Source organism: Oncorhynchus kisutch, linkage group LG22 (genome assembly GCF_002021735.2).
Source record: "Oncorhynchus kisutch isolate 150728-3 linkage group LG22, Okis_V2, whole genome shotgun sequence".
NCBI lineage: Eukaryota > Metazoa > Chordata > Actinopteri > Salmoniformes > Salmonidae > Oncorhynchus > Oncorhynchus kisutch.
The window spans coordinates 57,071,181-57,093,101 of NC_034195.2; the positions used below are offsets into that span (position 1 = coordinate 57,071,181).

At 42.0% G+C, this 21,921-nt stretch overlaps 2 protein-coding genes across 4 annotated transcripts in view; both read left to right on the top strand.

Annotated features, from left to right (window-relative positions):
• Window positions 1-11,658, top strand: part of myrf (myelin regulatory factor) — a 72,364-nt gene extending 60,706 nt beyond the window's left edge. For all 3 annotated transcript variants that reach the window (XM_031802111.1, XM_031802112.1, XM_031802113.1), the window contains exons 14-24: window positions 704-813; window positions 1,325-1,485; window positions 1,654-1,726; window positions 1,838-1,989; window positions 5,759-5,820; window positions 6,094-6,210; window positions 7,583-7,964; window positions 9,448-9,510; window positions 10,642-10,747; window positions 10,933-11,007; window positions 11,109-11,658. In XM_031802111.1, the coding sequence (XP_031657971.1) occupies window positions 704-813; window positions 1,325-1,485; window positions 1,654-1,726; window positions 1,838-1,989; window positions 5,759-5,820; window positions 6,094-6,210; window positions 7,583-7,964; window positions 9,448-9,510; window positions 10,642-10,747; window positions 10,933-11,007; window positions 11,109-11,201 (1,394 nt within the window). In that variant the 3' untranslated portion in view covers window positions 11,202-11,658. The remainder of the gene's footprint in view (window positions 1-703; window positions 814-1,324; window positions 1,486-1,653; window positions 1,727-1,837; window positions 1,990-5,758; window positions 5,821-6,093; window positions 6,211-7,582; window positions 7,965-9,447; window positions 9,511-10,641; window positions 10,748-10,932; window positions 11,008-11,108) is intronic.
• Window positions 11,659-18,233: 6,575 nt separating this feature from the next.
• tmem258 (transmembrane protein 258) lies at window positions 18,234-21,066 on the top strand. Its single transcript, XM_020456437.2, has 4 exons — window positions 18,234-18,341; window positions 20,010-20,119; window positions 20,564-20,693; window positions 20,912-21,066. Exons 1-3 carry the CDS (start codon window positions 18,339-18,341, stop codon window positions 20,688-20,690), a joined length of 240 nt encoding a protein of 79 aa, XP_020312026.1. The 5' UTR covers window positions 18,234-18,338; the 3' UTR covers window positions 20,691-20,693; window positions 20,912-21,066.
• The last annotated feature ends 855 nt before the right edge of the window (window positions 21,067-21,921 follow it).

Sequence of the window (21,921 nt, forward strand, 5' to 3'; positions counted from 1 at the left end):
GTTCCTAGGCCGTCATTGAAAATAAGAATTTGTTCTTAACTGACTTGCCTAGTAAAATAAATGTAAAATAAAATGGACAATCAATGCACAACCAATAGCAATCAATACACAACCAATAGACAATGAAATGCACTGGAAATCTATTGCATTCCTATTGTATCTGTGATCTGTTATTTTGTGTAGATTGGATTTGTGTTGTGCTGCACCATATTGTCTCTACCTCTATACATCCTCCCTGTAGATTGGATTTGTCTCTATACATCCTCCCTGTAGATTGGATTTGTCTCTATACATCCTGCTTCTCCATATTGTCTGTCTCTATACATCCTGCTTCCCCATATTGTCTGTCTCTATACATCCTGCTTATCCATATTGTCTGTCTCTACATCCTGCTTCCCCATATTGTCTTCTGTTGTATTCCATGCAACAATGTCTCCAGGATCTTACAGTAAGGTGTTGTATTATCTAGGAGTGATAGGAGTTTACAGTAGTGTGTTGCATTATCTAGGAGTGATAGGAGTTTACAGTAGTGTGTTGCATTATCTAGGAGTGATAGGAGTTTACAGTAAGGTGTTGTATTATCTAGGAGTGATAGGAGTTTACAGTAAGGTGTTGTATTATCCAGGAGTGATAGGAGTTTACAGTAAGGTGTTGTATTATCCAGGAGTGATAGGAGTTTACAGTAAGGTGTTGTATTATCCAGGAGTGATTGCTCAGGACGTGCAGCAGATTCTGCCTGAAGCCGTGAGGGAGGGAGGAGACGTCATCTGTTCCAATGGAGAGACCATCCCTAAACTTCTGGTGGTCAACAAGGTAGCACACACACACACACACACACATAGCAACCAGGAATACTGTTTTCTACCTCCTTAGAAACTGGAAATCCTCCATCTGATATGTCTAAGGAGCCGAGAACTCTGGAAAAGTTTCCGGAATTTGCAACAGACATTGACTTCTGTGCCTTCCTCTCTCCCCCCCCCCTCTCTCTCTTACTCCCCCTCTCCCTGCGTCTTTCTCTACCCCTCTCCCTGCCTCCCCCTCTCTTCCTCTCTTCATCCCTCTCCCTCCCTCTCTCTCCCCCACTCCCTCGCTCCCTTTGCCCTCCACCCCTCTCTCCCGCCTCCCTCTCCCTCTCTTTCCCTCCCTCACTCTCTCCCCTTCCCACACCCTCCCTCACTGTCTCCCCCTCCCTCACTCTTTCCCCCCTCCCTCACTCACTTTCCCCCCTCCCTCACTCACTCACTCCCCCTCCCTCCCTCCCCCCCCTCCCTCCCTCCCTCCCTCCCTCACCCCCCCTGTCTCTCCCCTCTCTCTCTCTCTCTAGGACCGTATCTTCATGGAGAACGTCGGTGCAGTGAAGGAGCTGTGTAAACTGACTGACAACCTGGAGACTCGTATAGATGAGCTGGAGCGCTGGAGCAGGAAGCTGGCCAAACTCCGCCGTCTGGACAGCATGAAGAGTACCGTCAGCGGAGGCACCACCAGGTAGGACACACCTTTACATGTTAAATACATTCTAAGAGGAGCACCTGATTATACCTATTGGTACAATTCCATTGGTAATCAAGTGCTGTTCCAGTATTTTAAATTATTTGACATACCGAATGTATTTGGTGGGTGATTTTTTTAAATTATTCCTGTCTCTGGCTCCAGCCAATCAGGGAGCCAGTTCAGCAGGACAGGAAGTGGCCCCCTGAAGAGGAAGACAGTGAAACCTGGGAATAAGGTAGATGTTTCCCTACACATGAACACCAGTACAGAAGCCCTCCTCTCTCTCTCGCTCAGCCTGGAAAACCAGCATTTAAAATGTCAAACCTGTGTTTCGATGTAATTCCAGAGTGCGACTCCAGAGCAGGGCTGCATCAGTCACAGGTTCATGCAGGGAACCATTCTGGCTCTGGTCGTCGTCATGACCTTCAGTGTCATCTCCATGTCCGTACTCTATGTGTTGACACTGCACCACAGAGGGGACGTCAGTGAGAAAGACGTGTACGTATGACCACCAGATACATCAACCATATCCCCGTAGCCCTGAAACATGACCTGTCGAGTGTCAGTCGTGCAGAGGTAAGGACGGAGTCAGTACTGAGTCAAATAACGGACTTTACTCTGAAACATTTATCAGCCAATAAATCCACGCAGGGATAACAAACCCTAACACAAACGACTAACACAAAACCAGGAACAATCACGCACAACACATAACGGGAACCAGAGGGTTAAATAGGGAAATGATAATAACGTAATGGGAACCAGGTGTGTACAATCAAGACATAACAAATGGAAAATAGAAAAATGGATCGGTGGCAGCTGGTGACGACGACCACCGAACGCCGAGCGCCGCCCGAACAAGTAGAGGGAACAACTTCAGTGGAAGTCGTGACATGACCACACAGGAGACACCAGCCATGTCTCAGGGCTGCATGCACACTACATCCTACATCACACACAAACCAGTTTCACTCCTCTCTCCTTTCTCCTGATACATGACCGCATCCAGATGCATCAACCATATCCCCGTAGCCCTGAAACATGACCACACAGGAGTCACCAGCCATGTCTCAGGGCTGCATGCACACTACATCCTACATCACACACAAACCAGTTTCACTCCTCTCTCCTTTGCATTTCTCCTGTGTACTCTCTGCCTTCTGTAGCCATGTGAGTAATATTGCTATTCTTTTCCTTATGTCCTATGTAGCTATGTAGCTTCCTGCTCCCTGTATGTCTCTTATGTCCTCTGTAGCTATGTAGCTTCCTGCTCCCTGTATGTCTCTTATGTCCTCTGTAGCTATGTAGCTTCCTGTTCCCTGTATGTCTCTTATGTCCTCTGTAGCTATGTAGCTTCCTGCTCCCTGTATGTCTCTTATGTCCTCTGTAGCTATGTAGCTTCCTGCTCCCTGTATGTCTCTTATGTCCTATGTAGCTATGTAGCTTCCTGCTCCCTGTATGTCTCTTATGGCCTCTGTAGCTATGTAGCTTCCTGCTCCCTGTATGTCTCTTATGGCCTCTAGCTATGTAGCTTCCTGTTCCCTGTATGTCTCGTATGTCCTCTGTAGCTATGTAGCTTCCTGCTCCCTGTATGTCTCTTATGTCCTCTAGCTATGTAGCTTCCTGCTCCCTGTATCTTTCTTATGTCCTCTGTAGCTATGTAGCTTCCTGCTCCCTGTATGTCTCTTATGTCCTCTGTAGCTATGTAGCTTCCTGCTCCCTGTATGTCTCTTATGTCATCTGTAGCTATGTAGCTTCCTGCTCCCTGTATGTCTCTTATGTCCTCTGGAGCTATGTAGCTTTCTGCTCCCTGTATGTCTCTTATGTCCTCTGTAGCTATGTAGCTTCCTGCTCCCTGTATGTCTCTTGGACGCTCATCTTCACTGCTACAGTCACTTTCTGTCCACCACTCTGTCTACCACTATGTCCACCACTCTGTCCACCACTCTGTCCACCACTCTGTCCACCACTCTGTCCATGGTATGCTCTCCCTCTACCTTTCTTCCTCTACCTTTCTCTCTCTCTTTTATTTTTTCATTCCCTACTCTCATTCCCTACTCTACTCCGTACTTTAAGTTGGTAATTAGGGTGTTTCCCAGGCTGTGTCTCAAGAGGTCATGACTCATTTCTACTGTTGACTTGGTTGCTCAGTCTGGAACATTCCATGAAGTAGGCCTATACTGGCAAATGTATTCTGAAAGTAGGTAGGGTGAAAGGAACAAACCACTTTCAACCAGCACCAACACTGTACAACCGAATCCACTAGTCTCATATTCAAAACTCTGTATGATTACTTTAGAATGAGAAACACTTTTATTGTCCACCCATAGTTGAAATGTGTATTGTGTTTCACCACTTATAAACAGCCATTAAACACCAACATGAGCACATCATTCTGGAGACCATTAAATCAACTATACAAAGTACAAAGGTGACATTTCAGCATTCATTACTATTCTATCACATGTGATTATCCTGCAATATCTATGCCCCTCCCCATCTGATGCCATCTGCTAGGAATTCCCTTCTATTCCATTCTCTTCTATTCCATTCTATTCCATTCCCTTCTATTCCATTCCCTTCTATTCCATTTCCTTCTATTCCATTCCATTCTATTCCATTTCCTTCTATTCCATTTACTTCTATTCCATTCCATTCTATTCCATTCCCTTCTATTCCATTCCCTTCTATTCCATTCCATTCTATTCCATTCCCTTCTATTCCATTCCCTTCTATTCCATTCCATTCTCTTCCATTCCATTCATTTCTATTCCATTCCCTTCTATTCCATTCTATTTTATTCCATTCCATTCCATTCCATTCCCTTCCATTCCATTCTCTTCCATTCCCTTCTATTCCATTCCATTCCATTCTCTTCCATTCTATTCCATTCCCTTCTATTCCATTCCATTCCATTCTCTTCCATTCTATTCTATTCCCTTCTATTCCATTCCCTTCCATCTCTCTTCTATTCCATTCCATTCTCTTCCATTCCATTCCATTCTATTCCATTCCCTTCTATTCCATTCCCTTCTATTCCATTCCATTCCATTCTATTCCCTTCTATTCCCTTCTATTCCATCCCATTCCATTCTATTCTATTCCATTCCATTCTCTTCCATTCTCTTCCATTCTCTTCCATTCCATTCCATTCTCTTCCATTCTATTCCATTCTATTCTATTCTATTCCATTCCATTCTATTCCATTCCATTCTATTCCATTCCCTTCTATTCCATTCCCTTCTATTCCATTCCCTTTTATTCCATTCCATTCTCTTCCATTCCCTTCTATTCCATTCCCTTCTATTCCATTCCATTCTCTTCCATTCCCTTCTATTCCATTCTATTCTATTCCATTCCCTTCTATTCCATTCCCTTCTATTCCATTATATTATATTCCCTTCCATTCTATTCCATTCCCTTCTATTTTATTCCATTCTATTATATTCCCTTCTATTCTATTCCATTCTATTCCATTCCATTCTATTCCATTCTATTCTATTCCATTCCATTCTATTCTATTCCCTTCTATTCCATTCCATTATATTATATTATATTATATTATATTATATTCCATTCCATTCCATTCTATTCTATTCCATTCCATTCCATTCCATTCCATTCTATTCCATTCCATTCTATTCCATTCTATTCTATTCCATTCCATTCTATTCTATTCCCTTCTATTCCATTCCATTATATTATATTATATTATATTATATTATATTCCATTCCATTCCATTCTATTCTATTCCCTTCTATTTTATTCCATTCCATTCTATTATATTCCCTTCTATTCTATTCTATTCCCTTATATTTTATTCCATTCCATTCTATTATATTCCCTTCTATTATATTCTATTCCCTTCTATTCTATTATTTTCCATTCAATTCTATTCCATTCCATTCTATTCTATTCCATTCTATTCTATTCCATTCTATTCCATTCCATTCTATTCTATTCCATTCCCTTCTATTTTATTCCATTCAATTCCATTATATTCCCTTCTATTCTATTCTATTCCATTCCATTCCATTAAATTCCATTATATTCCATTCTATTCCATTCCATTCTATTCTATTCCATTCCATTCCATTCTATTCCATTCTATTCCATTCTATTCTATTCCATTCTATTCCATTCTATTATATTCTATTCCCTTCTATTCCATTCTATTCTATTCTATTCCATTCCATTCTATTATATTCTATTCCATTCCATCTCCCTTCTCCTCTCACAGTATGTTTTCATACCCCTCTGGTCCAGGTCTGCAGAGGGATCATCTAGGATGGCCTCTGCTCCTCGATCCACCATCTCCACGCGTCAAGGTCAGAGACACACAGACATATACATCCCTCTTCGGATTGCTAGATGGGCAGTATTTAGTGGTAGAAAGGACTAGCTATCTCTGAGGCTTATTTAGTTATTGTTAGTTATTGGACTGACTAAAGATGGGCACCATGTATTTGTAACGGACTTTACGATCTAAACACAATGTATAGAGTATTGTTTTAGGATTCTCATAAAGATATTAGAAACCAAACTGATCCTACAGGACATCATCATAAATCATATGTTATGAACCTATCTATTCTGTGTAGATACAGTCCCACCCTCTCCTTCACTGGCCAATCCTGCAGCTTGCTGTCCACATACAACTGCCACAAACAACCAATCAGCAACTACTCTGTCGCCAAGCAACAACCAGTCAACACTGGGTAAGAAAACATTGACCCACCTGTCTCCATTAAATGGTACCTGTCTCCATTAAATGGTACCTGTCTCCATTAAATGGTACCTGTCTCCATTAAATGGTACCTGTCTCCATTAAATGGTACCTGTCTCCATTAAATGGTACCTGTCTCCATTAAATGGTACCTGTCTACATTAAATGGTACCTGTCTCCATTAAATGGTACCTGTCTCCATTAATGGTACCTGTCTCCATTAATGGTACCTGTCTCCATTAAATGGTACCTGTCTCCATTAAATGGTACCTGTCTCCATTAAATGGTACCTGTCTCCATTAATGGTACCTGTCTCCATTAATGGTACCTGTCTCAATGAAATGGTACCTGTCTCCATTAAATGGTACCTGTCTCCGTTTGGTACCTGTCTCCATTAAATGGTACCTGTCTCCGTTTGGTACCTGTCTCCATTAAATGGTACCTGTCTCCATTAAATGGTACCTGTCTCCATTAAATGGTACCTGTCTCCGTTTGGTACCTGTCTCCATTAAATGGTACCTGTCTCCATTAAATGGTACCTGTCTCCGTTTGGTACCTGTCTCCATTAAATGGTACCTGTCTCCATTAAATGGTACCTGTCTCCATTAAATGGTACCTGTCTCCGTTTGGTACCTGTCTCCATTAAATGGTACCTGTCTCCGTTTGGTACCTGTCTCCATTAAATGGTACCTGTCTCTGTTTGGTACCTGTCTCCATTAAATGGTACCTGTCTCCATTAAATGGTACCTGTCTCAGTTTGGTACCTGTCTCCATTAAATGGTACCTGTCTCCATTAAATGGTACCTGTCTCCGTTTGGTACCTGTCTCCATTAAATGGTACCTGTCTCCATTAAATGGTACCTGTCTCCATTAAATGGTACCTGTCTCCATTAATGGTACCTGTCTCCATTAATGGTACCTGTCTCCATGAAATGGTACCTGTCTCCATTAAATGGTACCTGTCTCCGTTTGGTACCTGTCTCCATTAAATGGTACCTGTCTCCGTTTGGTACCTGTCTCCATTAAATGGTACCTGTCTCCATTAAATGGTACCTGTCTCCATTAAATGGTACCTGTCTCAGTTTGGTACCTGTCTCCATTAAATGGTACCTGTCTCCATTAAATGGTACCTGTCTCCATTTGGTACCTGTCTCCATTAAATGGTACCTGTCTCCATTAAATGGTACCTGTCTCCATTAAATGGTACCTGTCTCCATTAAATGGTACCTGTCTCCGTTTGGTACCTGTTTCCATTAAATGGTACCTGTCTCCATTTGGTACCTGTCTCCATTAATGGTACCTGTCTCCATTAAATGGTACCTGTCTCCATTAAATGGTACCTGTCTCCATCCTCTCTCTTGTAGAAGTGAGTAGTCCAGTCCCTACACTGCGCAGCATCAACAAGAAGGCCAAGTCCAGGCCTATGGACAAGGACGGACGCTACCGGAACCGTCTCAGCCACACCTCCGCCCCCATCTACCTGTCCAAGGCTAAGAAACCTGCCCCTGCACAGGACCTGGGGGGTGTAGGGGGAGTGGGGGGGGTCAACAACCGGCTGCCTGGACCGGGTGGGCCTGAAGACCAGCAGACACTGCCCCTTCCTCAGAGACAACGCAGGGACAACACACACATCAGCACGGAGGAGGAAACAGGAGGAAGATCATCCCCTTCCCTTATAGATCTGCACATCCTGGAGACAAACCAACTCATTTCATCACACAACTGTCCCCATCCTGACAGCTGCAGGTGGGTCTGCCTCTGTGGTTCTCTACACAGCTGGGGGGTCTGCTACTGTGGTTCTCTACACAGCTGGGGGGTCTGCTTCTGTGGTTCTCTACACAGCTGCAGGTGGGTCTGCTACTGTGACACAGCTGGGGGGTCTGCTACTGTGGTTCTCTACACCGCTGTGGGTCTGCCTGTGTGGTTCTCTACACAGCTGTGGGTCTCCCTGTGTGGTTCTCTACACAGCTGTGGGTCTGCCTGTGTGGTTCTCTACACAGCTGTGGGTCTGCCTGTGTGTTTCTCTTAAGACTGTATTGGTAAAGTGTAGTTCAACAATGTGGAATACATGACACTATGTGGAATACATGACACTATGCGGAATACATGACACTATGTGGAATACATGACACAATGTGGAATACATGACACTATGTGGAATACATGACACTATGCGGAATACATGACACTATGTGGAATACATGACACTATGTGAATACATGGCACTATGTGGAATACATGGCACTATGTGGAATACATGACACTTTGTGTAATACATGACACTATGTGGAATACATGACACTTTGTGGAATACATGACACTATGTGGAATACATGAGACTATGTGGAATACATGACACTATGTGGAATACATGACACTATGTGGAATACATGACACTATGTGGAATACATGACACTATGTGGAATACATGACACTATGTGGAATACATGGCACTATGTGGAATACATGACACTATGCGGAATACATGACACTATGTGGAATACATGACACTATGTGGAATACATGACACTATGTGGAATACATGACACTATGCGGAATACATGGCACTATGTGGAATACATGACACTATGTGGAATACATGACACTATGTGGAATACATGACACTATGTGGAATACATGACACTATGTGGAATACATGACACTATGTGGAATACATGGCACTATGTGGAATACATGACACTATGCGGAATACATGACACTATGCGGAATACATGGCACTATGTGGAATACATGACACTATGTGGAATACATGACACTATGTGGAATACATGGCACTATGTGGAATACATGACACTATGTGGAATACATGACACTATGTGGAATACATGACACTATGTGGAATACATGACACTATGTGGAATACATGACACTATGTGGAATACATGACACTATGTGGAATACATGGCACTATGTGGAATACATGGCACTATGTGGAATACATGACACTATGTGGAATACATGACACTATGTGGAATACATGACACTATGTGGAATACATGACACTATGTGGAATACATGACACTATGTGGAATACATGACACTATGTGGAATACATGACACTATGTGGAATACATGACACTATGTGGAATACATGACACTATGTGGAATACATGACACTTTGTGGAATACATGACACTATGTGGAATACATGACACCAGGTAGATATTGTGTGACTGCATTGTATAATGATTTTCGGTTTTGTCAACAGCTATTCAGTATCACTCCAAGGAACCAGGAACTCCTCCATGTCACAAATCACTCTACACATGAGGTGAGTACACACAGCCTGCTCCACACATTCACCTGAACCAACACAGCCTGCTCCACACATTCACCTGAACCAACACAGCCTGCTCCACACATTCACCTGAATCAACACGGCCTGCTCCGCACATTCACCTGAACCAACGCGGCCTGCTCCACACATTCACCTGAATCAACACGGCCTGCTCCGCTACAGTATATCTACCATTCACCTGACAGCTACAGTATATCTACCATTCACCTGACAGCTACAGTATATCTACCATTCACCTGACAGCTACAGTATATCTACCGTTCTGACAGCTACAGTATATCTACCATTCACCTGACAGCTACAGTATATCTACCATTCACCTGACAGCTACAGTATATCTACCATTCACCTGACAGCTACAGTATATCTACCATTCACCTGACAGCTACAGTATATCTACCATTCACCTGACAGCTACAGTATATCTACCGTTCTGACAGCTACAGTATATCTACCATTCACCTGACAGCTACAGTATATCTACCATTCACCTGACAGCTACAGTATATCTACCATTCACCTGACAGCTACAGTATATCTACCATTCACCTGACAGCTACAGTATATCTACCATTCACCTGACAGCTACAGTATATCTACCATTCACCTGACAGCTACAGTATATCTACCATTCACCTGACAGCTACAGTATATCTACCATTCACCTGACAGCTACAGTATATCTACCATTCACCTGACAGCTACAGTATATCTACCGTTCTGACAGCTACAGTATATCTACCATTCACCTGACAGCTACAGTATATCTACCATTCACCTGACAGCTACAGTATATCTACCATTCACCTGACAGCTACAGTATATCTACCATTCACCTGACAGCTACAGTATATCTACCATTCACCTGACAGCTACAGTATATCTACCATTCACCTGACAGCTACAGTATATCTACCGTTCACCTGACAGCTACAGTATATCTACCATTCACCTGACAGCTACAGTATATCTACCATTCACCTGACAGCTACAGTATTTCTACCGTTCACACACATGCAACTGCCAGGCACACCATCTCGTGGATATTTCCAATGATAAGATCAACAGTACAAATAACATTATATTCCTCCCTCCCGTCCTCAGATCCAGCGTCAGCGTGTGGGTCAAACAGTGTGCAGTCACCAGGGGACGTCTGTGTCCTGACCACAGAGAGACAGAGCTCTACGCTGGAGAAAGGACAGCTACTGAGGTACATCTACACACTACCATCATAAAACAATAGAGATGTTACTGAACAGCGTTTTGGGGGCAATTCCACTTCAACTGACATTATAATCATTCCCAAATTAACTGTGGAATTGACCCCAAAACCCCTGTTACTGACTTCCCAGTTTATGGAGCTACTGACTGACCTCTTGACCTCTTTCTCCTCAGGGGACAGATCACCTGTGGTCAGTATCTGTACTGTCATTCCAGGACGTTACCTATCACTTCAGAGTGGCCAAGTCTGTGAGTATTGAATTTAAATACATTTGACCATTTAAAATCCGTATGAAAGTTGCTTCCTCTAAACTTGACCTCTGCCCTCTGCCCTCTTCTCCTTCTGGCAGAGTGAACTGAGCTGTGGCGTAGAGGAGGAGAACGTATCTACCACACCGCCACACTCTGACTTCTACTTCATCATACAAAGCAGCTGCTCTTGAGAGGAGAGGAAACTAAGCAGGCAAACTAGTATGCTGCTTTGAACGTATCCCCTGACTGGTATCTTAACTACTACACCTCCTATCCCATCTCTCTCCTCTCTCCTCTCTCCTCTCTCCTCTCTCCTCTCTCCTCTCTCCTCTCTCCTCTCTCCTCCCATCTCTCTCCTCTCTCCTCTCTCCTCTCTCCTCCCATCTCTCTCCTCTCTCCTCTCTCCTCTCTCTGGCTCTTTCCTTCCAATTCGGGATCGAAAAACTATTTGTTCTGCTCTCAAACTTATGAGAGAGGCATGAATGTGGAACTGTATCCACCCAAGCTCCTATGCCATATATGATGTGAGACGCATGTCTATCATGATGATTTACAGTGCATTCGGGAAAGTATTCAGACCCCTTGACTTTTTCCAGATTTTGTTACGTTACAACCTTCTTTTTTTTTGCGTTGTCTTGGCTGTGTGCTTAGGGTCGTTGTCCTGTTGGAAGGTGAACCTTCGCCCCAGTCTGAGGTCCTGAGCGCTCTGGGGCAGGTTTTCATCAAGGATCTCTCTGTACTTTGCTCCGTTCATCTTTCCCTCGATCCTGCCTAGTCTCCCAGTCCCTGCCGCTGAAAAACATCCCCACAGCATGATGCTGCCACCACCATGCTTCCCCAGTAGGGATGGTGCCAGGTTTCCTCCAGACGCTTGGCATTCAGGCCAAAGATCTTGGTTTCATCAGACCAGAGAAGGATGATCAATGGAAACAGGATGTACCTGAACTTTAGAGTCTCATAGCAAAGGGTCTGAATACTGATGTAAATAATGTCCAGTCCCATAGTAAAGGGTCTGAATACTGATGTAAATAATGTCCAGTCCCATAGTAAAGGGTCTGAATACTGATGTACATAATGTCCAGTCTCATATCAAAGGGTCTGAATACTGATGTAAATGAGGTATTTCTGTTCTTGTTTCTTTCTAAAAACCTGATTTTTGCTTCGTCATTATGTGGTATTGTGTGCAGATTGATGACGGAGGGGAAAAACGATTTAATCCATTTTAGAATAATGTTTTAACGTAACAAAATGTGGAAAAAGTCAAGGGGTGTGAATACTTTCTGAATGCACTGTATATTATGTCTTAATAACTATGTTTTTTTTGCCAATTTATAGCATCCTTAAACATTTTACTGAACTGGTTTTCTCATCTACACTCTAACCACTAGGCTACCTGCCGCCTCTACACTCTAACCTTTCCTAATGACTGAAAACAAAACCCTGTTTCGAACTAATGGTTTAATGTTTAATGGAAATTCCATTTGGTTCTAGAACACTGTGTCTTAGTCCCAAATGGAACCCCCTTCACTCTATTGTGTACTAAATAGGGAATAGGGTACCATTGGGGACGCAGACTGTGCCTCAGCAAATAATAAGGGGAGTCATGTTCACAGCTGATCTCAGTGGCGTATCATGAGTAACGTTATTACGTACCGGGCTGCTTTACTCTGGGTCAGATTGATTTACTCACTGGATGCGTCCAAATGGCACCCTATTCCCTATATAGTGCACTACTTTAGACCAGAGCCCTATGGAACCCTATTCCCTATATAGTGACCAGAGCCATATGGAACCCTATTCCCTATATAGTGCATTACTTTAGATCAGAGCCCTATAGAACCATATTCCCTATATAGTACACTACTTTAGACCAGAGCCCTATAGAACCCTATTCCCTATATAGTACACTACTGTAGACCAGGGCCCTATATAACCCTATTCCCTATATAGTGCACTACTTTAGACCAGAGCCCTATAGAACCCTATTCCCTATATATAGTACACTAATGTTGACCAGAGCCCTATAGAACCCTATTCCCTATATAGTGCACTACTTTAGACCAGAGCCCCATAGAACCCTATTCCCTATATAGTACACTAATGTTGACCAGAGCCCTATAGAACCCTATTCCCTATATAGTACACTACTTTAGACCAGAGCCCTATAGAACCCTATTCCCTATATAGTGCACTACTTTAGACCAGAGCCCTATTCCCTATACAGTACACTACTTTAGACCAAAGCCCTATAGAACCCTATTCCCTATATAGTGCACTACTTGCACTGCGTACGTAGTGCATAAATGTGTCGTAACAGATAAGCTACTGGTCGCTGTGATGTGATTTCAGCTACATCAGCTTGTTTTTGGTGATGATGGATCTATATAGGTAGCTAGCTGATCCACGAAGGCCAATGTTATATAAAGAAACACCTTTTAATTCTAAATGCATTGATTCACAGGAGTAAATACATGTTATAAGGAATGACTCGCCATGATAAGACTGGATATCAACTCAGATAACTGGGAACATTGCTGAGGATGTACACTGTATAACAACCATATATTTCTAAATACACAGTATGGCTCTGCAATGTATGATCTCAGCAGCACAGCTACACTGTATAATCTGGAACACTGTACTGGAACCATAGAGTTCGAATAATTCTAATAATATGACTGGATGGAACACTGTATATACACTGTATAATCTGGAACACTGTACTGGAACCATAGAGTTAGAATAATTCTAATTATATGACTGGATGGAACACTGTATATACACTGTACGATCTGGAACACTGTATATACACTGTATAATCTGGAACACTGTATGATCTGGAACACTGTATATACACTGTATAATCTGGAACACTGTATGATCTGAAACACTGTATATACACTGTACGATCTGGAACACTGTATATACACTGTATGATCTGGAACACTGTATATACACTGTATGATCTGGAACACTGTATATACACTGTATGATCTGGAACACTGTATATACACTGTATAATCTGGAACACTGTATATACACTGTATGATCTGGAACACTGTATATACACTGTATGATCTGGAACACTGTATGATCTGGAACACTGTATATACCCTGTATGATCTGGAACACTGTATATACACTGTATGATCTGGAACACTGTATATACACTGTATGATCTGGAACACTGTATATACACTGTATGGTCTGGAACACTGTATGATCTGGAACACTGTATATACACTGTATGATCTGGAACACTGTATAGACACTGTATGATCTGGAACACTGTATATACACTGTATGATCTGGAACACTGTATAGACACTGTATGATCTGGAACACTGTATATACACTGTATGATCTGGATCACTGTATGATCTGGAACACTGTATAGACACTGTATGATCTGGAACACTGTATAGACACTGTATGATCTGGAACACTGTATATACACTGTATGATCTGGATCACTGTATGATCTCAGCAGCTGATAACTGCATCCATTGTTCAGGTCCAACACTGACTATATGTTTGAAGAACAATGAAAATACTTAGTACACAGTAACTTGCCCACTGGAAACTTAGTACACAGTAACTTGCCCACTGGAAACTTAGTACACAGTAACTTGCCCACTGGAAACTTAGTACACTGTAACTTGCCCACTGGAAACTTAGTACACAGTAACTTGCCCACTGGAAACTTAGTACACTGTAACTTGCCCACTGGAAACTTTGTACACTGTAACTTGCCCACTGGAAACTTAGTACACAGTAACTTGCCCACTGGAAACTTAGTACACAGTAACTTGCCCACTGGAAACTTAGTACACAGTAACTTGCCCACTGGAAACTTAGTACACTGTAACTTGCCCACTGGAAACTTAGTACACGGTAACTTGCCCACTGGAAACTTAGTACACGGTAACTTGCCCACTGGAAACTTAGTACACAGTAACTTGCCCACTGGAAACTTAGTACACGGTAACTTGCCCACTGGAAACTTAGTACACAGTAACTTGCCCACTGGAAACTTAGTACACAGTAACTTGCCCACTGGAAACTTAGTACACAGTAACTTGCCCACTGGAAACTTAGTACACGGTAACTTGCCCACTGGAAACTTAGTACACAGTAACTTGCCCACTGGAAACTTAGTACACGGTAACTTGCCCACTGGAAACTTAGTACACAGTAACTTGCCCACTGGAAACTTAGTACACAGTAACTTGCCCACTGGAAACTTAGTACACAGTAACTTGCCCACTGGAAACTTAGTACACGGTAACTTGCCCACTGGAAACTTAGTACACAGTAACTCACTCACTGGACCACTAGCAAATACTACATTTGTGTTTTAGACAAAGTACTTTCTTAGCCACATGTATGTTAACTTTATATGCTTGAATTGTAGAAGATTGGCGATTTCTTTCTGCTCTCGATGATGATGTTGATAACCCACACAAATATCAACATCTGAATGGTGTTTTTTAAACCGCTGGTGCCTTATCTTTCTCTACAAGAAAGTTGGCTTATCTCAAGACAGAAGCAGCTCATGGACTTGATTGAATGCTGATTGATTGAATGCTGTTCATGTTTGAGCCACAGAGTGTTTAAAATCCTATTTATTTAAACTAACAAAAGGGGGCCATTTTGTGACATGGCCTTGTGTAACAGAAGGAGAAAAAGGTTTGGCCAGAAGCCACGCTAGCAGCCTACTGAAAGAGTGATGGATTTATACACTGGAGTATTGTATTATTCTAGCCTTTCCATTCATTGCTCTGAATATGTGTAACGCTTTTTGTCTTCCCCTCCCTGACGGGAAGACAGTAGTGATATCTTTTCCTTACTCACTGACCACTGTCCTCTTTGAAACCACATTGATTGTGTTCCTCATATGTCATGTAATACAGAATTTAGTATATACATGTATTAGTACGTGATGAAGGACCCCTTTGGATATTATCTGGTATCTGAATATCTCAAGTTAATAAAATACTTATTCCCATCTCAAGTTCAGAATGCACCATCTCTCTCCAATACAGAGACCTGGGCCCGTTTTCAGAAATCGCCTTAGAGTGGGAGTGCTGATCTAGGATCAGGTCTCAGGGTAGGAGTGCTGGTCTTAGTATCAGGTCTCAGGATAGGAGTGCTGGTCTAGGATCAGTTCTCAGGGTAGGAGTGCTGATCTAGGATCAAGTTCTCATTATCGATGTCCCCCCAAAAATATCTTTGATCACAAATACAGGCCCCTGGTTGGTTGAAACAGATGTATTGACACAATATCCCTCTGACCAGTATGTGTTAAATCTTACCTGACCTGTCATGTCATAAGGAATCACAATTCCAAAACAAATAACCAAATGAATATACTTAAATGAAGATGACACAATATAAACATATAGTATTATACTGTATTACCAATATGATTTTGCCATACATGAGTACAGTGTACTGTGTTAGTTTATTTATAATGCACCAGCCAGCCTTTATAGTGACACCAGCATAGTAGGTGTAGTTTAGCACTGTATATACGGACTGCTTAATGCTCTGATGGTGTCTCCAACTGGTTCCAACTGGTTCCAACCAGTTTCAAATGGTTCCAACTGGTTCCAACTGGTTCCAACCAGTTTCAAATGGTTCCAACTGGTTCCAACTGGTTCCAACCAGTTTCAAATGGTTCCAACTGGTTCCAACCAGTTCCAACCAGTTCCAACTGGTTCCAACTGGTCCAACCAGTTCCAACTGGTTCCAACTGGTTCCAACTGGTCCAACCAGTTCCAACCAGTTCCAACTGGTTCCAACTGGTTCCAACTGGTATAGAAGCTGATTACGTGTTACTATGTAGCTTCATTTTGTAACAATCTATGTATCATTAATATGCAAATGTTGTTTCATCACTATAATTTTTACTCCTTATTACTGTATCATGTATGTTGTATCATTAATATGTAAATGTTGTTTTATGAAATTATATGCCAATCAAAAGCACTATTCTCCTTTTACCTGTGTCGCTGAGAAAGAAAACACATGGGCGTGTGCACGCACACACGCACACACACACACCTCAATACACACACACACCTCAATAGACACACACACACACCTCAATACACACACACACACACACACCTCAATACACACACACACACCTCAATACACACACACACACACACCTCAATACACACACACACACCTCAATACACACACACACACACACCTCAATACACACACACACACACCTCAATACACACACACACACACACCTCAATACACACACACACCTCAATACACACACACACACACCTCAATACACACACACACACACACCTCAATACACACACACACACACCTCAATACACACACACACCTCAATACACACACACCTCAATACACACACACACACCTCAATACACACACACACACACACACACACACACACACACCTCAATACACACACACACCTCAATACACACACACACCTCAATACACACACACACACACACACACCTCAATACACACACACACACCTCAATACACACACACACCTCAATACACACACACACACACACACCTCAATACACACACACACACACACCTCAATACACGCACACACCTCAATACACACACACACACATGACTTTCTAATTAAAACTTTACAATGAAACGAATCAAATCATTTTAAAATAGGTTTATCTTCTTACTCTAATTGGCTTAAAGCCCTTCAGAACACTAAAATACTTTAACATTGAATCACTTTGTAAAGCATATTCACCCCCTCCCTCATTCACCTCTACACTATTCCTGTTTCTGCTTTAAAAGTTCTCCCTATAAATCTGTGTGCTTTTTAGTCGAACCTCTTACTTTGTTTTTAATACATGATCATGCCATTTATTTTTAAGTCTTTGATGTTTTTGTCTTTTTGTTTTGTTTTGAAGAGCATGTTGTCATAATATGAACGCATGCAGTAAATAAAATATTGATTGGAAACTAAATGTGTTTTGGTTGGTGGAGAGCGAGAGAGAGCTCTAAGCAGCATATCACATCCAGGAAAGTTGTTTTATCGATTAATTTTAAGATTAGCACAATAATTTAATGTCAAATAATCTGTTTAATTATTTTGTGCTAATCTTAAAATGAATCTAATGTAAAAATCTCTGTTTCGGAATAAAAGATGGAATAAATAAACGAAGGATTCCGCATGAAATGTTTCTCCAGCCCGCTAGGTGGCGGCCAAGTATTTTTACGCTGCTTGAGAACGTCGGCAGAACTGACGTGGCTCTTTACAAGTATTGGGATTCTGCAGTAGGAACAAGAAACTCAACAAAATGGTAAGTGATTTGTAGCTAATGCACACTTGTCTAAGAATAACTTGATCATGAAATGAGACTTATAGCTGTGTAATGCGATTTGTCTAAAACCTAACATTATATGTATTCAAATGGGTGTTGTAGATAGGCATTTCCGGGTTGTAATGGCTTACTAGCCTACTAGCCTACATTAGCTTACTAGCCCACTATTGGACGAAAGGAACCTAAATTCACGTTACTCCTTAGTCCAAGGATTTTAGCTACATGTTCTGTTTATTAAAATACAAATTGGCTCTGGAAACCAAAACAAGCCAAATACTCAAATTAAATGGAAATGTCAATTGCGGTACCGTTCTAGAAACACAAATCCCTGTTCAGTTCACAAACGCTAAATATCAATCAATATTTATTTATAAAGCCCTTCGTACATCAGCTGATATCTCAAAGTGCTGTACACTACCTGTCCCAGCAGGTCTGGGACAGGTAGCACGTCCGGTGAACAGGTCAGGATTCCATAGCTGCAGGCAGAACAGTTGAAACTGGAGCAACAGCATGGCCAGGTGGACTGTGGACAGCAAGGAGTCATCATGTCAGGTAGTCCTGAGGCATGGTCCTAGGGCTCCTGTCCTCCGAGAGAGCATACTTAAATTCACACAGGACACTGGATAAGACAGACACAGTTGCAGCCGACAGTATTTTTCAGTGACAACAGGTTTCAACACAGGTGTTGAGAGAAGCAGATAACTCATTAGCGCATGAAGACAGTCAGTCCTCTGGTGTCTGTTTTCAGTAAACAAGCGCCGTAACATGGAGATATGACCGTGTGGGAAACCCTAACCCTATACAAAGGTGTGAATCAATTTAACCTTTAGTTTTTGCAGAACTATTTCTCTCCGATATGAAATATCCGTATGCTTCTAAGACCGTACGGCAAGCGATGTGTGTTAATGTTCAGACCGAGCGTCTGAACAGGCATTTATTCGATGGCTTGTTTAAAAATATTTGTAGACATGTCTTTGTAAGTACATACCGGCCGTAACGGGAGTAAAAGAAGATGGTTGCTCAGCAAAACTCCATGTTTGGTGATAAATTAACTTATTTTGACAATGCTTTTTAATATATACTTTTTCTGTGTAAAATGCCAACTATTCCTCGTATGACTTGATTGTAAAAAGTGCACATAAGTCATGAAATCACAAGTTGATTTTTTTGGCTTGTCTAGTTTTCTGGGCGAGAGGTCTCTAACGCACAGATACTAGTTCAGCTAACCGTATTCATTAACGTTATGTCTGTAGCTAGTGAACTACGTTTTATAGCTATTCTCCAGTTAAATCGAATAACATAACATGTAGCTATGTTAAGACGGGAATACAGTAGCTAGCTATGCTAATGTAGCGGGAACTATATATAGATCAGGCTGGACTAGCTACTGTAGCTAGTAAGCTAACACCAAATGCAGCCTCCCACAGACAAGGCCAAGTAAAGACCAGAGAACTTCACCTGTTATGATCAAGTCAGTCAATAAGCTGGTTGATCTGTGCATACCTCATATTTACCTAGTTAGTAAGTTGAAACCCCATGTTTATTTACAGCTGGCAACATACCGGTCCATTTAGAATGTGGGATATTGTCCCTAACCAGAAGCACACTGAGTGAATCTCCACATTGTCTCCGTTCTTCTTCCCCCAGGAGCTGGAGGCCATGACGAGATACACCAGTCCGGTGAACCCGGCAGTCTTCCCCCACCTCACTGTGGTCCTACTGGCTATCGGCATGTTCTTCACTGCGTGGTTCTTTGTGTATCCTTCCATGGTCATCTGTCTTCATAGTGACAGTTTGTTTTATTTATTTTTTACCATGAATCAGTGGTCTTCAAACCTGGTGAATGGGAACACTGAACGGTGTAGGCTTTTGTTGCAGCCCAGTATTAACACACCAATGTCAACTAATATGCCCTGTGTCTCCCTACGACTTAGGAATGAAGAACAGGCAGATAGAAGCCGTTGCTGATGTAACAGTATAACTTTAGAGCAAGTGACATCACCGATTGACTACGACTTAGGAATGAAGAACAGTGATTGATAACAGGCAGATAGAAGCAGTTGCTGAGTCTGAATATTCAGAGATAATATACACTACTGTAGGTGAATATGTTGGCAATAAGTGAGAATGTTTTTGATAGACTGGATGTAACGGTTGGTCTGTTGTGTACCACTGTGATTAGCACCATAACTCTCTCCCAGCTACGAGGTAACGTCCACTAAATACACCAGAGACGTGTTCAAAGAGCTGCTCATCTCCCTAGTGGCGTCTCTCTTCATGGGCTTCGGAGTGCTGTTTCTGTTACTGTGGGTCGGCATCTATGTCTGACAGGTAAGGAAACAATCAGAGCGACTTATGCTGCATTCATGATGAGTCGGAACCTCGTGAGTTACATGTATTTCCTTAGAGCTTCCTATTGGTCGGAAACTCTAACGAGTATTAACTCTTTACAACGAGTTTCCAAGTCGGACATTTCTCAATTTCTGAGTTCTGACACTCGTTCACCATAGTGTTTAATGTCTATGGTCCCTGTGTGTGTCCTGTTACAGATTGTTATATTGCTAAATGATACAGAAGAACATTCCAGTGGAACAGAAGGACATCATGAAGTGGGCTCCACCACAGGAGATGGACTGGACTGACAAGAGGGTGGGGATTGGGGTTGCCTTTCACTAAATAAAGAGACATTTGTACAAAACTGCGTCGTTTCTACTGGTAATGAAAGGAGGCAGCCTGTGTGTTTTTGTTTTTAAAGGTCCTTATTACAAATCTGTGTTGATTCCAGGTAGGTTTCAAAATGTGAATACTGGAAGATGGAAACCCACACCCTATCTAAAGAGGAATAAATCCCAAACGGAGGCTTCAATGTAGAAAAAGGTCAACAAAACCATTTGGTATCAAATCATCAGCAGCTTTTTTTTTATTAATGCACTTCCTCACTCAACTTTTGGGCACTATGATGTCCAAATAAAACTTATTTTGCTTCTGTATTTAAGCCTCAGTTTTGGATTTATACCTAGTCTTTACTGGTGAAATTGTGACAGAATTGGAGTGAGCCAGCCTATTGATGCTTTGGAATTGGCTTCATTAGTCTGAGGACTGTAGTAGAAATAGATCACCACAAGGTGGTGCTAGAGACATCTCAGAGGGCACCACTCTGAATGCATTGCCTGGATTCCTCACACCCTCTCTTCCTTCTCAAAACCTTTGACCTTCTTGTGAAATGAGTTTTAAGGATGTGAGGAATCAATGCAATTCAGATTGTCCCCAATAAGTCAGTGATTGCAGCATAATTTTTTATCTTCTGTTAGTAGTAAATCAAATTTATTTATATAGCCCTTCGTACATCAGCTGATATCTCAAAGTGCTGTACAGAAACCCAGCCTAAAACCCCAAACAGCAAGCAATGCAGGTGTAGAAGCACGGTGGCTAGGAAAAACTCCCTAGAAAGGCCAATACCTAGGAAGAAACCTAGAGAGGAACCAGGCTATGTGGGGTGGCCAGTCCTCTTCTGGCTGTGCCGGGTGGAGATTATAACAGAACATGGCCAAGATGTTCA